Genomic DNA, 19,761 nt, shown 5'->3' on the forward strand with positions numbered 1-19,761 from the left:
AATACTGTCAATTATATCACTGTAAGTTCACTAGTACAACATGTTGCACATGTTGAAAATTCCTTTTCTGAAGCTGATCACAGTAGAACTGATTTATAGAAACATGTAACTGCTAATCTGTGTGGATGCTCAGCCAGCTACTTAGCAAAGCAGTGCTGAAAAACTTGTAAATCTAATTTTGAGAGCCCGTAACCCCTACTTCCAAATTCCTCTCTCCACCTTCAGTGAACAAAATGGAATTTGGATGTTCAGTTGTTAAGTAAATAATAATGGAAGCAGAACCCAAGGAAAGTACATGTTGGTCTCTCAGCCTAAACTTCCACTATCTACCTGCCTAACATTGAGTCTCAAATACTCAGTTCTACTGCCACCTGCTCTCAAAATTGTTTCCCTCTCCACAGCCTCTTCTATGGACATTTTTGTACTTAACATACCAAATTGTACTCACTGGTTTTGTCTGATCTTCGTATTAGCAATTAAAGGCAGACTGTCCTTTCTCACTTCTATATTTCCTGATCCTGGCAATGTCTGGTACATGTTAAATGCTCACCGAATTTATTTTTTTTATTTTTGGCTGCATTGGGTCTCCGTTGTTGCGTGCAGGCTTTCTCTAGTTGCAGAGAGCGGGGGTTACTCTTCATTGTGGTGTGCGGGCTTCTCATTGCGGTGGCTTCTCTTATTGCGTAGCACAGACTCTAGGCGCAGGGGCTTCAGTAGTTGTGGCACGCGGGTTCAGTAGTTATGGCTCCTGGGCTCTAGAACTCAGGCTCAGTAGTTGTGGCGCACGGGCTTAGTTACTCCACGGCGTGTGGGATCTTCCTGGACCAGGGCTCGAACCTGTGTCCCCTGCATTGGCAGGTGGATTCTTAACCACTGTGCCACCAGGGAAGCCCACTAAATGTTTTTTGAATGAATTAATGAACAAATGAACTAAACAATATTGATTCCAGAGGTTGTAACTAAGTATTTCATTACTTAAAACTATGTTTAATATCATCCCCCAAAAAAGAAGGTTAAAAAAAAAACCACTACTCTTCTCAGCCTGTTCCTAAGATCAATACTTTAATCCTTATGTTCATTTATATTCATGTATATGGTACCGTTATACACTGGCACAATGTAAGATTAGCTTTCAGTACTTATTTTTCATTCACATTCACTATTGTTAGTAGATTAGCACCAAAAGACAATTCCTAAAGAAATATGTCTCATGAAATGATTTATCAATATATTAATGTTGCTATTAAAATTAATTTTCTCATCCAATCTATCTCTACTTTCAAATCAGGACTTTTTCATGATAAAAGAGAGGTCTAACCACTTTTTAATTCTAATTTTCCTTTGGTATAATAAATAAGCCATAGAGCAACAGTTTCTGCCAGTTTTAATAGATTAATGTAACCACTTATGTTTCTTCCCAATTTACGTTCTTACAGGTAAAATTCCATTACAATGAATTCTCTTGGATAGCCAAATTGATTGTTATAGCAAACCCACTGTTACAGTGAAATTATTTTATATATATTACATAGCTTCAGGATCAATTTATTACAAAGATGCTAGGATTCAAGAAGTGAAAGCCAGCATCTGAAACCTGAGTAAAAAGTGACACATATACAGTTCTTTCCATCAATAAGATCAGAGATCCCTGTGTAGTACGGTACTGTTTATTTTGAAATTTTGTGTGTAAAATTACAGAACAATCAAGAAATAATTTCTCTTTCTCCTTCATATAATAAAGGCTCCAACAAGTACTTCTTATACCAGTTTATTCTTCATAAATAAATCACTATTATAATTGACTATTGAGAAATTAAAATGTTTGAACTTTAAAAAAAATACAGAGCCCTTCTTGATTAACAGAATTTGTTTTAATGGGATTTTATCTATAGTATCTTATACCTTAGACAAGGAAGCACTAAAACAAAGTCAATGACAAAATATTCATATAACTATATCACAGATTTCAGGAAACAAACATTAAGAAACAATTTAAAACTACCCAGTAATAGCTTCACATAAAACCCAATTGTAATTAGACTTCAAAGAGACCAGAATATTAGTTTATGTTGAGCTAAAATTAGGAAAATCTTCCACTGTTGACATTTTCATGTTCTTAGTTTGTCAATCAAATAATCAGCCTGTAATGGAAAAATAACATATTTTTTTATTCTAGTTATCATAGCCTACATGAAATAATTCTACTGGTACCCCTATTATAATAAGCCACAGCAGAAGAACTGGATACTACATATTCTGTTCCTAAAAATATCTTACAAAATACTCTCAACATAACAGTTTTCAAACTACAGTAAAGGTGTTTATTCTATACTATATATAAATATGCAGATTTTTATCCACATTGCCTTTTTGTTAGATAGTTTCAATAAGGAAAATAAATATAATACTAAAGACATGGAAGAACCTGAAATGCATTTAACTAAGTGAAAGAAGCCAATCTGAAAAGGCTACAAACAATATGATTCTAACTACATGATATTCTGGAAAAGGAAAAACCAGAGACATTAAAAAGATCAGTGGTTACCAGGGATTAAGGGGGAGGGAGAAATGAATAGTCAGAGCACAGAGGATTTTCAGGGCAGTTAAACTATTCTGCATGATTCTACAATTGTTGATATATGTCATTATACATTCATCCAAACCCACAGAATGTACAACACCAAGAATGAACCCTAATGTAAACTATGGACTTTGAGTGATAATAACATGTCAACGTAGTTTCATGGATTATAACGAATGTATCACTGTGGTGTGTAGGATGTCGACAGTGGGGAAGACTGCGAGTATGTGGGGACAGAGGGTATACGGGAACTCTGTGTACTTTCCATTCAATTTTGCTGTGAACCTAAAACTGCTCTAAAAAAATAAGGAAAACAAAAAGAATAAAAAGTAAACTAAAGCCTTCTAGTTACATCATTTCAGATACTTTTCTCAATCATCATATATCTGAAAAATTATGTAAGATTTCAGAATAAACGGTAACATCTTTATCTTGATTTTTTCAGTCTCATAATATATACTTAAATACCTAGATTTAAGAAGAGTTCAGATTCCCAGGACGAACCATTAATAGATCTCATAACTTTGTTCATTCATTTTTTTCCCAACTAAAAAATCATGTAAGGAAATACAGTTTAAAAAGTATAAAAATGTATTTCTAATTATTTTTTACTATAAAAGCATAGATAGTGTAGAAACTTAGAAATACAAATAAGAAAAAAAATCTGTTTTTTATCATACTGATTTTTTTTAAGAGACCACACCAGCTTCCTACAAAATGTCCCACTTTTTAATTTCAAATATATACACCACATACATTAAATATATGGACAACAAGTTGAGGAGAGAGATAATAAGTTTGAAATATGAAGTTTCTAGAAATCAACTGCTTTTTCATTTCTTTTGTACTATGACTATAATAATAATCTGCATTAACTAATGGTAATTACTTAATTTGCAATTTGATGGTTTTTCAGATATAGCAACTATAGGTCACCTTATCATCATGGACACATAAAATAAGAAACATAAATTACTAGTCAAGTGGCCCTGGAAGGACAGAGTCATTTAATAACTAAAGCTTGACTGTCAGGTTACAAGCCAATAATCAGTTGAATTCTATTCTACTTTTGCCCTAGTAAAGCAAAATTCTGCAATTTTTTTAGGCTCAAAGCTTCAACTTCAGATCTAGTAGCTGATGCTACTACTTGCATCAATTTCTGCAATGAGGTTGATGATGACAGAGGCAGCAGATAACATTTACTGAGCCCTCACTATCTGCAATGTACAGTTTTAAGTGCTTTACATGTTAATTATTTCATCAATCCTCTTATCAACCCTAGATGTAGGCACTATTACCTATATGTCAGTAGTAGATAAAAAAACTTGGGCCTTAAAAAGTTTAAGTAACTTGCACATGGTCACTCAAGTAACTAATAGAGCCACAATTCAGAATTCTGAACTATTAATGCCATGAACTTCTATATCATATCCTCTGCTTACAATTGAGAGACTTTGCCATAGTATCGCTTCCTACAGATTTGATGACCTGGAAAAGTACCCCAAATTAAAAATATTATTTTAGATATGTGCAAATAGAATGTTAAAACAGATGATCAAGTCTGTAAGTGCCCACTGTTGCCAAGAAAAGAAAAACTACAACAAAAAGGACAAATATTTTAAATATTTTTGTATGCTGCTAGCATAACAATAACACTTACTGTGATAAACCAATAGGAATTCACTCTATAAACCAATTTTGATAAGAAGCTAAGCTGATCGGCTGGTGCCAGAACATGAAGGTGCAAATGGGAAATGGAACAGAATGGTGGCACATGGAAACCCATTCTGAAACAGCAAGGTAACAGATAATTGACAAATTAGTTCTACAACAGTTTAAAACTATATTTTCAGGTTAAAACACATAAATATTAAATATATCCAAAACAAGTTACCTAAGGTAGACAGATTGCCACTCAAACATCTCTTTCACTGTTTTTCTTTATGAACTTGAGAGTATTCACACAGTTCATCTTCATGTTGAAGTTCACAATAAGATAAACTCTTCATTGAGAAAGGTTTTCACAGAATATTATGCCTCTGTATAACACTTATGAATTCTGAGCTGGCATTATGTCTTATTACTTCAGTTCTTATCATATTAAGCTTTAATTCTCCTAAAAGATGTCTCTGCAGTGAATCTTAAAATTACTGAACGCTGAAGTAGAAGTAGGATTCCTTTTTCCAAGACATAGCCAGTAGATGGCGCACTTTCTCCTTTAATAAAGTGGTCATTTCCTTACCCTCACTAAAAAAACTTTATCATCACTTAAGTTTCTTGAATACTAAAAATAAGTTAGATGATAACTATTCATAACTATTTGCTTTATAAAATATTTACAAGAGAATTCCTTTGGTAAAAATTTTTTTTAATATGATTTAACCTCTTAAAAATCCATTTACACACAGTTTTGGAAGTCTACTTTGTAAGTGGAGCAAGGCACACCTGTAACAATAATTCAAGCCTAGAAATATTTGCCTGTTCAAACTAGAAGTAAGTCTCAATTTTTAAAAAAGACTAAAAATGACTGGGAACGTGGGAAGAAGGCAAGGAGAGGTGCTATAATGCAGCAGGACAGGACAGACTGTGGAATCAGATCCGTAACATATTGAAAAGCCTCTACCACCACCCAGAAAAGGAGACTAGGTTTTCCCTCTATGAAACAGGAGTCATATAATGGAATCAAGTAATCTAAAAGCAAGAAGTAACTCAAGGGTTCACTCAACCTTTTCATTTTAAAGATTTTAAAGATTTTAAAGATGGGGAAACCAAGATCTAGAAAGTTGAAGAGACTTCTCAAGGTCACAAAGTTAGGCAGTGGTAGAGCTAGAATTGAAACTCAGGGCTCTTGACAACCAGTCCAGTGTTCATTCTTCTAATGAGCACTTCTATGACTGGGAAGGGAACGTGTTGGTTTTGACCAAAGGGTCTCAAATACCATCTGTTCCTTGTCATTATCACCCTTGGATATAGTTCATAATAGTTTTCACAGGATTTTCACACATTCAATCTCATTTTAGCCTACAAGTAGGCACTGCAGGTATTATCTTGGAGAGTTTAAATGACTTGTCTAAAGTAACACAGCCAGTACAACTACAGTAGAAGCAAGTAACACTGATAGCATTAGAATTCAGGCCTCTGAATTCCAGTTCAGAGGTGTCAAAGTAATCACTATACTTGCCTTGGTACTACTTTGATCATACAAGGCAAAATCGAAATCTTTTAAAAAGAAAAAATAAATAGATTAATTAAAACAGTTACCAAATTGAATATTGAATGCTTTTACTCAAACTTTGGTTAATGTCAGAGTGCAGTTCAACAAATTCAAGTTACTTTCATGCTAGAAGGGTAATAATATATTTTTAAATCATATAAAATAAATTTTTTCTAAGGAAATTCAATTTACTCACAATTTTATAGGAATGCACATATTGAACAAAGAGGACTAAGCAACCAATTTTACCTACCCACTGCTTCAATATACTTGTCTGTCCAAAACTAAATGTGGTGATTATTAGACGATGTTGAGATGTGAAAAAAAGTTTTGTTTATTAAATTTACCAATGAACAATATGTTCACTTTCAGGAAAACTGCATTTAAACCATGAATTCTGCCATCTCTACTTTCGTTTTCCTGAGGAAATAACATTTCAGAAAAACCAACTGCATATATTGGTTTCTATCTCGAAGTATACATACCTCGTATTTTTGAAGTCAGTGAAATTATTCCTTTCAAGAATGGTTTTTCCAACAGTTACCATGTTCTCAACTACAAAACAGTAAAGAAACTACATTACACTATAGGAGACATTAAGTTCACTACCTAGTTATTAACCCGAAATTTTAGGGTCCTAGTAAACAGTTGTATCAAATGGATACACATTTAAAGACTCATCCAGTAGCTCTAAGTTACGAAGAAATTTGCTTATCAACAACTGAAATGAAGGTTCAACCCATCACAAACTGTTACACATAAGCTGACTTTGAACAGCTGTTGAGGGATATTATCAAGTGACTGTTTAGGACATCTGATCCTACTGAGGTCTAATTCTAATCGTAAGGAAACCAAGTAATTAAACAAAAACTGTTTGAGTTAAGAGGACAAGAAAACTTTGAATTTGTCTTTGAACTCAAATTAGGAATATGACATCCCTTTATGTTGGCCCAGCCATGACTAGCTAAATGTTTTGTTTTGGCTTCCAAACTCTTATTTGCCTTAGCATCTTTATTGTCTCAATGTTTCATGGCCTTCAGGTGGGAATATGCTTCCCCATTAAAAAAATTTTGGTAACCCAGGATCTTCAAAGCACAATGCCAAACTTTAGATCTCTTTTGTTTCTGAATGGTGTAATCAAGCATTTGAAAAGAGAAGAAGTGAGAGAATCTGCAGAGGGCAGTTGTTATAATGAGGCTTATAAAATCATTGCTAACAGTTTACCTCTCTAAGTCAGGCTTGAGTGGGAAGGCTTCCATGACAAGGCCAGTACCACAAGGTCAAAAAAAAAGCTCATGTTACTTCGAGCCAGACTGTATCTTGTTTTCTTTTAAAAATACTCCCAAGGGCTTCCCTCGTGGTGCAGTGGTTGAGAGTCCGCCTGCCGATGCAGGGGACACGGGTTCGTGCCCAGGTCTGGGAAGATCCAGTCGCGGAGCGGCTGGGTCCATGAGCCATGGCCACTGAGCCTGCATGTCCGGAGCCTGTGCTCCGCAATGGGAGAGGCCACAACAGTGAGAAGCCCGCGTACCGCAAAAAAAAAAAAAAAAAAAAAAGACACAAGAAGTATTTCCAGACATAAAAAGGAACATTTTACAATGATAAAAATGGATAATTGAGAAGACATAACAATCATAATTACATATTCACTTAAAATCAGATCCAAAATACATGAAGCAAAACCTACTGTCTCTTTCCTATTTCATTGATATCTACTCTACTATTTCCTTCTTTATACTTTATTTTGATCTGATTTGCTTGCCTCTTTCTAGCATCCTAAACTGGAAACTTAGGTCATTGGTTTTGTACCTCCTTTTCTAATGTAAGCACTTAAAGCTATAAATTTCCCTCTAGGCACTTCTTCAGCTACATTCTACAAATTTTGTTATGTTGTATTTTTATTACCAATCAGTTCAAAATACTGTCTTTTTTACCTATTTATTTAGAAGTTACTTAAAAGTGTTTTAACTTAAAAATATTTAGTGCTATTCTAGATTTTATTATTTATTTTAATTCCATGGTCATCAGACAATGTATTTTATAAGATTTTGATCATCTGAAATGTATTGAGACTTATTTTATTGTCCAGAATATGGACTATCTTGGTGAACATGTGCTCATAACAAAATGTATATTCTATAGTTAGGTGAAGTTCTATTAATGTCAATTATAGTCACAGTGCTTGATAGTATTATTAAGCTCTTCCATATGTTTATTATTTTTCCAACTTTATAGACTGTGTAAAAATATTAATTTCAAGGACTTTTAAAGTTTTATTATGGAAATATTCAAATATACACAAAATCAGTAAAAACAGTACATATAATGAAATCCCAAACACCCACCATGCTGCTTCAAAATTAGTAACATTTGATTTGCAACTGTTATAAAAACTTTTAACAAGAAAAGAAATACTAGAAAAAGAAAAGCAAGCATAAACACATTTCTCCCTCCTTAAGAAAAACAGTATAAAAGGAAATACTTAAGGCTGGTGGCTGTTGCCTAGTACTAAATACTGCACGTATATTGGCCTCTGTCTGTTGGAAGGAGCATGAAACATACTGATAGAACTGAAGATGACTAAGGAATTTCACAATACCTCGAAAAAACAGTTTAAAAACTGGTAATTCAGTAGTCTAAACACTAATAAACCACATATCGAGGTTTTCATCAAAGAGATTTCTTAGTCACCTTCAAAAATCTGGCCCAACTTATCTATCTTGCCAGCTACCTTAAAGTATTGACCAAACATCCCAGACCCTGATGACAATGGCTATTGAAGCAGGTTTGAAGTAAACTTAGCAATGTCTTAGTAAACCGTAGCTGACAAGTCACAGAAATCATGTATAGGAAAATACAGGATAATCCTGTAAGAGACAAGATTTCAGAATCTCTTTTTCAGAGGCTAAAAGTTCATCACTAAAATCTCATAATTAAACTTTGGTCCTACTTCATCTATACAGGAAATTACAAGGCAGGAAACTACAAGGCAGGTACCAATATGGTCTCACTCTCAGGTAATATGTACTCATATGCCATACTATAACTTATTTGTTTATAACTTTTTTAAAATTAATTTTTATTGGAGTATAGTTGCTTTACAATGTTATGTTAGTTTCTGCTGTACAGCAAAGTGAATCAGCTATATGTATACATATATTCCCTCTTTTTTGGATTTCCTTCCCATTTAGGTTACCACAGAGCACTGAGTAGAGTTCCCTGTGATATACAGTAGGTTCTCATTAGTTATCAATTTTATACATAGTAGTGTATATATGTCAATCCTAATCTCCCAACTCATTCCACCTCCCCATTGCCCCCTTGGTATCCATATGTTTGTTCTCTATGTGTGCATCTCTATTTTTGTTTTGCAAATAAGTTCATCTGTATCATTTTTCTAGATTCCGCATATAAGTGATATTATACGCTATTTGTTTTTCTCTTACTGACTTACTTCACTCTGTATGACAGTCTCTAGGTCCATCCACGTCTCTGCAAATGGCACAATTCCGTTCCTTTTTATGGCTGAGTAATAGTCCATTGTATATATGTACCACATCTTCTTTATCCATTCTATTTGTTTATAAGTTTTCATATTATCTTTCACTTTCAGAATCAAGAAAGCCATCATTTAAAAAGCATAAAGAGGCATTATCTTTTAGAGATTTAAAAAATTAAATAACATGGCATCTGATATTTGCTTAAAATCCACTGTGGGAGAAGGTTAATACATGTAAAGAAATTGGCCATGAGTTAATAAATGTTGAAGTTGGGTGATAAATACATGGAGATTATACTATTGTCTTTATTTTTGTACATATTTGAAATTTTTCATAATGCAAGTTTCAAAAAGCCATAATGCTCCTTTATCATGATACCTGGCTAAACTGTTTCTTTTCAATTGTCACTGCCGTCACTGATGCCAGTTCACGATGATATAACCATGAAGAATACTTCCATCAACTTACCCAGTTCTATCTGATCTTTCTTTAGATATCTGCAGTTTCCAATATGCACCTTTGGCACCACAAGATAATGATGAGGTGCTGCTGGCTTGATATCTTTGAAGCAAACTAGGTCTTCATTCTAAAGGAAAATATCATTTGTTAGTGAATTTTTAAAAAGAATTTCCTAATGCTGTTCTGGCATGTCTTAAACATCATACATAAATCTCAGTCTGATAGGGAAGTGGTGCTTATGTTACAACTAATCTCCATTGGGCAGTTTTGTGATTATGCATTATGTCCATAAAGACAAGCTTTAGCTTCCTCCATGAGATGCTCATTTATTCCAGAGAAGAAAAAGACTTATATAAAATCAATTTCCGGAAAACAATTATGAATGAAGTTCATTAAAACTTCATTACCATAATCCCAGAGTTTTTTTTAATTTCATTATATATTTCTCCATCTCTACCCTAAGGTTTTTCTACTCCTAATACGTACTTTTAAAGGTTCTACCACAAAATCATAGCAAGATTGATAAATTCTTTTTTACATTTACTTTTTTTCCAAAGTGCCATTTTCTTCATTTATAACATCATCTAGCATCTATATATCCAGGGGTTACATTTTTAAACATTTTTACAATAATTATAAATACTTTTTCTTTATGTTTACTTGCCACTTTATAGCATTAAAAAGACTCTGAAATGCTGAAACAAACTCTAGTATACTGTACTAAGTTATGTGTCCAGTCCATTACATGTATGGTATCAGTTTTCTGGTTTCTATACTCCACACATTAATGTAAGGAAAAAAGAAAAGGAAACAAAAAAGGGAGTCTTTCAACCTATTAACATTTGAGTTTCAAGTTTTTTCAAAAGAAAAATCTATATTCCCTAAATAACCTTATTCAATATCTTATATTAAAAAATTAGTCAAAATTAAATAAAATCAGTATCAATAAGCATAGTTTCCCAGAATGCACTGTTGCTCACTAGTTCTCCATTCCAAGAACTAAAATTCAGTTGGAACAAGGGCCTCATATCCATGCCAATAATCTTGATTTCAGTGAGAATAATGATGAAAGGCAATTGTACATACTGTAACACAAACTTCCTTATCAGTATCCATACTGCTCATCTAAGCTTCAGGTGACTGACAAATTGACCTGCAGTGAGACCACAATTCAGTGAATGGGACTTTTTGTCTACTTTAGCCCCCAGCAGAGTCATGACTGAAATGGAGGGCAGCAAAAATACAGTATTTTGTGTCCCTCTCCTATCTCAAGGCTTCTATAAAATGTCCACAATATCACTCTATTAAAATATTGCTTAAATATTGATTTTGTTGCTGTCCTCATTTACATACTTTCAACCAAGTGCTGCCAAAATGTGGAGGCACAGCCACACAAAAATCTCCATTATTTTTCCAGATATTGAGTGTAACCTGCCTATAAGATGAGAATAGAGAGGGAGAGAAATTGTAACTTTTAAGACCTTGAAGTAAACAGTGATCAACTGAATGTAGCATGAGCTATGAGGAAAGTACACAAACAAGAAATGAATTGAGGTGCCTGCCTACAGAAACGGATTTATGCTGTGTTTAAAGAATATGAGAATCCTATTGCCCCCAAACTTTGAGGAAAAATCTATAGCAGCTGTTGCTTTGCGTTAATGTATCAGGAAAATGAAAGGAAAAGAATCTGTTACTCTCTTCGGCTGATGCAAGACAAAGGTTTGAGGATAAGATAGAAAATTTAGTAGAAACAGAAAATCATGAGAGGTGACTAGGGATAATGTATGCAGCATACTCCCCCCAGCGCCAAGAGGAAATCTTCTGATATACTGGGGAAAGTGATGGGTTTCCTGCAATTCAGGGACAGAGACTCAGACCAGGTGGTGTGTGTGTGTGTGTGTGTGTGTGTGTGTGTGTGTGTGTGTGTGTGTGTGTGTGTGTGTGTGTGTGTGTGTGTAAATTTACGTAAATATGTATACATGTGTATATATATGTGTGTTATATATACACACACACACGTGTGTGTATAGTCCCAGAAGGTTGGTTGACTTGGGGAACCCCAAGAGCTAACCCTAACCCTAAAATAACAAGCATGACAATTATTTCCATTTTTATTATGGTTTTCCCGTCTAGTAGTAACTTTAAATATACGTATCCATGGAATGTTTTAGAAAGGGATAAGATCAAAAGGGATAAGACTGCAATGTTTTTGCATGTTTAAAGTTTTCCATTATTTACTTAATGCTTCCAGCTGAGAAACAACTAGTATCGGGGGTCAAATCTAGTACAACAAAATTGTACTTCCCAGACTGATTCATAACACAACAATTTTATATGTCTTTATTTCCCCCTCAATTATGGCATTAACTTTTAAAAATCCAGAGGTAATTCTTTCTGGTACAGAATACATCCCGATTAGAATTATTTTGAGATAATATAGCTGAATTCTACCTCAAAACAGGAGTAACACTTCTTTAGATTCATGGAACTACAAAATGCTAGTCTAAAGGATAACAGGAGAAAAACATTAAAGAAGCTCTTAAAAATCTGCTGTCATACATGACTCAGCCATAAGAATGAACCAAATGCCCAGTTCTGTCTTCATCTCCCAAAACCCTATTTTGAAAGGTTCTGTTTACTAAATGTCGTGTGTGAATATTTTACTTTCCCAATTCTCGTTAATTAAAGAAATCTACCAATTGACATAACTGTCATCATCACCAGCAGATAAAATTCCTGTCAAAAGCAAAGCGATGACGTTTTATTTAGCCTATGCAATCAATGATTGAATTAGATTTCCATTAAGCTTTCTAAAATACTGAAACTGGCTCTCTGATGTCTCTCATTGCTACTACTGATCTAGCCAGTATTTAGACTCTTCATTTAAAAGAAAGACTGGGGCTTCCCTGGTGGCACAGTGGTTGAGAATCTGCCTGCTAATGCAGGGGACATGGGTTCGAGCCCTGGTCTGGGAAGATCCCACATGCCGTGGAGCAACTGGGCCTGTGAGCCACAACTACTGAGCCTGTGCATCTGGAGCCTGTGCTCCGCAACAAGAGAGGCTGCGACAGTGAGAGGCTCACGCACTGCGATGAAGAGTGGCCCCCGCTTGCCACAACTAGAGAAACCCCTCGCACAGCAACGAAGACCCAACACAGCAAAAATAAATTAATTAATTAATAAACTACCCCCAACATCTTCTTAAAAAAAAAAAAAAGCCACTACAAACCCGTACAGGAAAGCTATCCAAAGATCACTCATTAAAAAAAATAAATAAAAGAAAGACTGTCCTCCCATTCCACAGATAAAGAGGCAAAAAATATGAAATAATATTTCTACAAGGCTATTCTTTGCAGCATGATTTATGATAGCAAAAGACTGAAAATAACCCAACTGTCCATAAAATTCAACTAAGACTGGCTGAATAAATTACAGTAAATCCATACAGTGGAGTATTGTGTAGTTATAAAAAGGAATGAGGAAGATCTTTATACACTTATGAAATCATTTCTGGAATAAATTGCTAAGGTAAAAAAGAAAAAGCATGGAACAAGGTTAAGCTATCTTTTGTGTAAGAAGGCAGAGTATAAATATAAACACATGCATACATATCTACTCACAAAGGAAAGATAAACCAAAAATATTTTTTAAAGGTTTGTTACGGGGAAAGAGGAACAGGGTAGAGGTAACAAGAGAATGGATACTAGACTTCAAATGTACTTTGCTTTACAATTTTGATTTTAAAAGCATGTGAATATTTACGATACATTTTTGGACTCAAAAAAAAAAAAGTAGTCCTTAACAATGGAAAACAAACAGAAATGAGTGAACCTAACTATTTGTCATGTTGGTAGCATAATTACACAAAGAAAAGATAATTTCAAGTGACTTTAAAATACAGAATTTTGACTACCTATACCTAGTGATACCCACTAAAAGAGAATTTTTCACGTCAATTCAGATCATAGGCAAGCTTCTCAAGGGTAGGACATGCCATGTTCATCTTTGACCTCCAAGTAACACATATCAATAGTAAGCCTGCAAAACCTGTTCAGTAAATGACAGTTGCTTAAACAGAAAGATAAAACTACCGGTATTCCCTTATCTACCCCTTAAAAAAATGGTGTGTCATTAGGGTTTTCATATACTTTTCCTCAGAAATGGATGACCTTCAGGCTTCCCTGGTGGCGCAGTGGTTAAGAATCCGCCTGCCAATGCAGGGGACACGGGTTCGAGCCCTGGCCCGGGAAGATCCCACATGCTGTGGAACAACTAAGCCCGTGTGCCCCAACTACTGAGCCTGCACTCTAGAGCCCGCGAGCCACAACTACTGAAGCCCGTGCGCCTAGCGCCCGTGCTCCACAACAAGAGAAGCCACGGCAATGAGAAGCCCACGCACCACAACGAAGAGTAGCCCCCGCTTGCCACAACTACAGAAAAGCCCACGCGCAGCAACAAAGACCCAACTCAGCCAAAAATAAATAAATAAATTTATTTGAAAAAAAGAAATGGATGACTTTCTAAAGTTGGAATTATGGCCATTGTTTGATTATAACAGCGTTTCTTAAACTTTTCTCATTATCACCCTCCTAAGGAACATTTTTAGACTTTTTCCTAATTGCCCTCCCATGATATGTTAATATCACAAATATATTGTGTATCTCTCATGTCCTATATGGCATAGCTGTACTTTATATATAAAGAGTAAACCATATACTTTCCTCCTTCACCTCCTTCAGGGCTTCATTCAAATGCCACCTTCTTAGTGCAGCTTTTCCTGACTAAAAATTTAAAATTTGCATCCCTTTTCTCTTTTTTCATTCCCATCTAATGAACTATGTAGCAATATTCTGAACTATGTATCAATATGCATTCTCTATATTTTACTTATTATGTTGCTTACTATTTCCTGTGAGTAAGCTCCATGAAGACAGGGATTGTTGCACATTTTATTTACTGCTATATCCTAATGCCTCCAACAGTGCCTGACACACAGAAGGCACTCATTCAAATACTGAGTAATGGATGAGTGACTGAGTTTCTCTTTCTCAGGGACAAAGCTCTACCACCGTGGGCCATTTTTTTTTTTTTTTTTTTTTTTTTTCCGTGGGCCATTTTAAACCTCTCTCCATTGGCACCTTCCCATCGGGATTTAAACACACCAAAGTCTTCACTGTGTTAAAAAGCTTTCTGTTAACTCCATCTCCTCCTGTAGTTACCTTACCTTTTCCCTTCTCCCCAAGACTGCCAAACTTCCTTCAAAAGTCGTCTGTATTTGCTGTCTTCAATTTTTTATCCTTCAGGTTCTTATCAACTACAATCTGCCTTCTGCCTCACCACTGCACTGCAGTTGCTCTCCTCAAGGTCAATGACCATCACTCTGGGGACAAAACCAGTTCTGATCTAAGTTGCCCTCTCTGCAGGCATACTGGAGAGTCACCTAACCCAGATTCGAGGATTAGGGAAGGCTGATGTTGCTGCCAATTCCTATCTTCCTAACATACTCCCTCCCCTTAGCTTTCCTAGTTCTCCCTCTGTTTCTCTCTCCTCCTTTCAGGTCCTCTTCCTCTGCCTCTCTCTTGTAGGGGCCCCTTCACTTCTTACTCTACATATACTTCCTAGGTGATCTCATTAATTTCCCTCTTTTCAATTTCCATCTGTAAGCTGACAGTTTCTATAATCTGAGCTAGAGATGCACAACTGTGCAGTGTCAGACTCCTAAATATCCTTAAATTGATTGACTTTTCTTCATTCCCACTACTACATCTTATTTCAGGCCATCATCAGGCTGGATTACTTCAACAGCCTCATAACTGATCTCCATGCCTCCAGGCTGGTCCTCTCTAAATCATTCTCCACAATGGTGTCAGATAATCTTTCAAAGATCAAACCCTTTCATGTAACTTCTCAACCCCTTTCTTCCAACCCAGCATTAACAGTAGCATTAAACACTGTAGAGCTTCCCTTCACTCTTCAAATAAAGCCAAAACTCCTTAACATGAATTACAGTAGCCTTAATAACTTGGCCCCTTGTCTACCTCTCTAGCTTCACCTTTCACCACTCATCCCCTCAAACTCCATGCTCCAGTTAGACTGAATTTCTGTTCTCCTGTGGCAGAAACCAAACCTCTGAAGGTACTCTTTACCAGGGGCATCTTCTCTCCTCCTCACCTGACCAATGCCTACTTACTTTTTCGTGTCTCACTTCCTCTGGAAAGCCTTCCCTATCCCTTCAAATCTGGGCCAGGTGCTCCTCGCACGAGCCCTGCAAAATACTGCAGGTGGTAAAACCATCTCATCATACAACAGGGCACTGTTATCAGCTGCCTCTTCTGTCCCTTTAGATTATAAAATCCAGACAGGGACTATCCTTTACCTTGCTCACCAATGAATCTCCAACAGTGCTTAGAAGGACGTCAATTTACTTTTAACAAATGAATGAATGATTACTACAAAAAACCACAAAGAAGCCCAGAATCTTTGGAGCTGATTCTTTCAAAAGATGTTTCTTGGGCTTCCCTGGTGGCGCAGTGGTTGGGGGTCGGCCTGCCGATGCAAGGGACACGGGCTCGTGCCCTGGTCCGGGAGGATCCCGCGTGCCGCGGAGCGGCTGGGCCCGTAGGCCACGGCTGCTGGGCCTGCGCGTCCGGAGCCTGTACTCCGCAACGGGAGAGGCCACAGCAGTGAGAGGCCCGCGTACCGCAAAAAAAAAAAAAAAAAAAAGTATGTTTCTTTAAAGGCAAGTCGAGCTGGTGGAAGAAAGTGCCTACCAGATCATCTGTTTTAAAATATCTGGACAAAGTCTTAATGCTCTGAAAATGTCCACATATCCTAACTGATAACACTTCTAAGGAAGTGGACCCTTTAGTGGAAATCAGAATCTATTAAGTAATAGTTTGACCTCGGACCCACTCCTGCCAGCCTATTTTCGGTCAATCTAACAAATAGGTTTTCACAATTACCATTATCCATTTTCTACTGGTTTCTCTTCAGTACCAGTATTAAGAGTGCGGAATGTAAAAGCAGTGTCTAGAAAGGCGGGGGGAGGGGGGTCCTTTTAATAAAATCAGAGGCCATACATGCTATTGTCCACAAAGTACCTCGGCAGCTGCAGAGAGACTTTACCACTACATTTTCTCCCCTTAGAATAGCAAAGAGGTGGCTGACACTCCCTGCACCTAGAGAAGCAAGTCTGTTATTAACACTAGGACACCCAGCCTCCCCCAGCCCCATTTATCAGGACCCTCCCCACCCGATCCACATCAGCGAGGTCCCCTCGCGGAGCCCCCAGGAGCGATCGGGTCCCCGGTCGCGCGTCACCGCCAACCTCACAGTACAGGAGTTCAGTGCTGGGATCCTGCTGCGCCGCGATCCGGCAGAACACGCACTTGCTACTGTAGTTCTCGAGCTCCGGCGACTCTGCGGCGACGGCGGTGGTCTCCGAAGGGGATCCCAGAGGTTCTGCAGCCGCCGCTGCCTCAGAGTCGGCACATGACTTCTTGAAATCACATTCCTGCTCCTCCGCCATCGCCTCCGCTCCTGCGCCGCCGAGAGCCTCAGGATTCTCAACAGGGCCTACGCAGTTAGCCTCCCGCACCTCCTAGATTTTACCTCGAGGCGTCGCCCCTCGCCTGGCGTTGGGGCGGATAGGGAGTTGGGCACGCTCGCTGATCCCGGGCCACGCCAAATCCAAGGCGACTGACAAGCTGCGGAGCCTCAAAGCCAGAGGCTCGCTTGCACGCCGGCTGCCACTAGGGGACGTGCGAGGACGCTACACGGAAGAGTGGTCGGCCGCGGCAGTTGCCCCTCCCTCTGCGTCTCGTTGGTAACTACGCCGGACTTCCGCCAAAACGCAGGCTCGCGCCCCACGTCGCGGTGACGTCACGGGAGCGCCGTGTCCTCGGGGCGGAATGGAACCTGTTGACTGTACTGAACGTCGTTTCCCTGAATCCTGTAATGTAAGGTGCCCCAAGAGTGTATAACGATGTCTTAAAAAAAAGTTTTTAAAGTTTAATTTTTTAAGGTTACGAATTCGTAGGTTTTAAGAGAAAGAACAAAATATCTAGAACTTTGTTTTCAACAAGATCATAGTTGATCCTTTGTGTACGCATTTTCAGCCATGATAATTTTAGGTGCTAAGCTCAAAATGTGAAACTGAATTTCCCATCTGTCTTTAATTGTTGTTGTTGTTAACAGCACCAGCTAGATCAAAACATTGCGCTTTATCTCATTCTTCATACACAGGTAATGCGGAATCCTGTAGTTTATAGTCTGAAATATTCCGGAACTTTACTGCCAGTGGCTCATTATGCCTCACCTGGATCACTGCGATATCCTTCTAACTAGTTTTCCTCCTTGAGTTTTCTGCCACTCAGGTAAAAACCGTGTGTTACCAACTCAGGTGCTTGGACTCTTAGGAGTCTCAGACTAAACTTTTAAAAGGCCTCTCAGGGCCAGGAAAGCCATGCCAAGGGATTATCACAGATTTTGCCTAACAGATTTGGATGAATTCCTCCCTTTTTGAGGTTCCCCCCAAAATACCTTGAAACTCTTGCATTTGTTTGGAGGTGGCCTTCCTTATTTATCGGATAAAGTTTCTGGGAACCTCTGAGTTTCCAATTTCTGGAGGGTTCGGGTAGAGAGAAAATATAAATGTTTCAATTCTACTTAGGGGTGTAATTTACCAAACTGCTATAAATCATAATTAGCTTGAGGGGAAGGGTTTCCTTGTATCTGGAGAACACAGAATAAAAGCCAGTAATATCTCAGGTGAGACCGAAAAATTATAACCATATCCATCAGTTTACTCAATCTCATGTAATTAATAGTTTTATAGAGCCATCTGGTTTACCCAGTTCAGCGGTATGATTTGAAAGTTATCAGAAACTTGTACTTGTCAAAAAGCCCTTTCTATGAATCTTCCTGAAATGAAGCATTTTTGTTTTTTTAAACTTATTTTATTGAAGTATAGTTGATTTACAATGTTGTGTTAATTTCTGCTGCACAGCACAGTGATGCAGTTATGCATGTATGTACATTCTTTTTCATATTCTTTTCCATTATAGTTTGTCACAGGAAATTGAATATAGTTTCCTGTGCTCTACAGTAGGACCTTGTTTATCCATTCTCTTTATAATAGTTTGCATCTGCTAATCCAGAACTCCCAATCCACCCCTCTCCCACTTGGCAACCGCAAGTCTGTTCTCTATATCTGTAAGTCTGTTCCTGTTTTGTAGATAAGTTCTTTGTGTCAGATTTTAGATTCCACATATAAGTGATATCATATAGTATTTGTCTTTCTCTTTCTGAATTACTTAGTATGATCATCTCTAGTTGCATCCATGTTGCTGCAAATGTCATTATTTCATTCTTTTTTATGGCTGAGTAGTATTCTATTGTATATATGTACCATATCTTCTTTATTCATTCATCTGTCAATGAACATTTAGGTTGTTCCGTGTCTTGGCTGTTGTGAATAGTGCTGCTATGGACATAGGGGGAGGCGCACCTGTCCTGACGATGTCCCTGGTGATACCTGCGATTGCTTCGCTCACTTACCTGTTACTTTCAAAAACTTGCTTCCCATTCCCAAACCTTGGACTTGATATAGTTCCCTACCATGGAAGTGGGAGGAGCAAAACAAAGTATTTAAAATTGTCTGGAGTATATGTCCTGGTGTGGGAACAGGCAAAAATACAGGCACTGTGTGTGCACAGACAGAGCTGCTACCAGGTGGGGTTCTGGATAGCTCCCCTGAGGAATAGCAATTTGCGTTGTGTGACAGTAAACTAATTTTAAATTTTATTTGTGAAATGGAGTGCTCTTTTCTAATTTCAAAAGGGCACCATATGGGCCAGTAGCAACCCTGCTTCAGAGCAGGCTCTGGAGTTAGACAGCTGTACAACTTACCATCTGTGAAGACATGGGCTAAGTTTTTTATCTTTCCCTGAGATAGATAGATATATATATATATATATATATCTGAAACACTCTGCTGCACACTTGAA

At 37.3% G+C, this 19,761-nt stretch overlaps 1 protein-coding gene and 1 long non-coding RNA gene across 6 annotated transcripts; one reads left to right on the plus strand and one right to left on the minus strand.

Annotated features, from left to right (window-relative positions):
* Positions 1–1,645: 1,645 nt before the first annotated feature.
* On the minus strand, positions 1,646–17,587 carry HINT3 (histidine triad nucleotide binding protein 3). 5 transcript variants are annotated; one of them, XR_007470707.1, is made up of 6 exons: positions 17,082–17,472; positions 9,764–9,881; positions 9,250–9,401; positions 7,020–7,279; positions 6,281–6,350; positions 4,301–4,368 (listed from the first exon to the last, which is right to left on the minus strand). XR_007470707.1 is itself a non-coding variant. In XM_004263852.3 (5 exons), the coding sequence occupies exons 1-5, from the start codon at positions 17,280–17,282 to the stop codon at positions 2,109–2,111; spliced, it is 549 nt and encodes a 182-aa protein (XP_004263900.2). In that variant the 5' UTR covers positions 17,283–17,587; the 3' UTR covers positions 1,646–2,108. The 5 variants fall into 5 exon arrangements, 2 of the variants coding, with proteins under 2 accessions (XP_004263900.2, XP_049551615.1); XR_007470708.1 differs by having other exon boundaries at positions 9,250–9,368; positions 17,082–17,470; XM_004263852.3 differs by lacking the exons at positions 7,020–7,279; positions 9,250–9,401 and adding an exon at positions 1,646–2,141 and having other exon boundaries at positions 4,242–4,368; positions 17,082–17,587.
* Positions 17,568–19,558, plus strand: LOC117197033 (uncharacterized). The gene is made up of 2 exons (XR_004477498.2): positions 17,568–18,129; positions 19,204–19,558. It is a non-coding gene; the product is annotated as an uncharacterized LOC117197033 (long non-coding RNA).
* The last annotated feature ends 203 nt before the right edge of the window (positions 19,559–19,761 follow it).

This window comes from Orcinus orca, chromosome 12 (genome assembly GCF_937001465.1).
Source record: "Orcinus orca chromosome 12, mOrcOrc1.1, whole genome shotgun sequence".
Classification (NCBI taxonomy): domain Eukaryota; kingdom Metazoa; phylum Chordata; class Mammalia; order Artiodactyla; family Delphinidae; genus Orcinus; species Orcinus orca.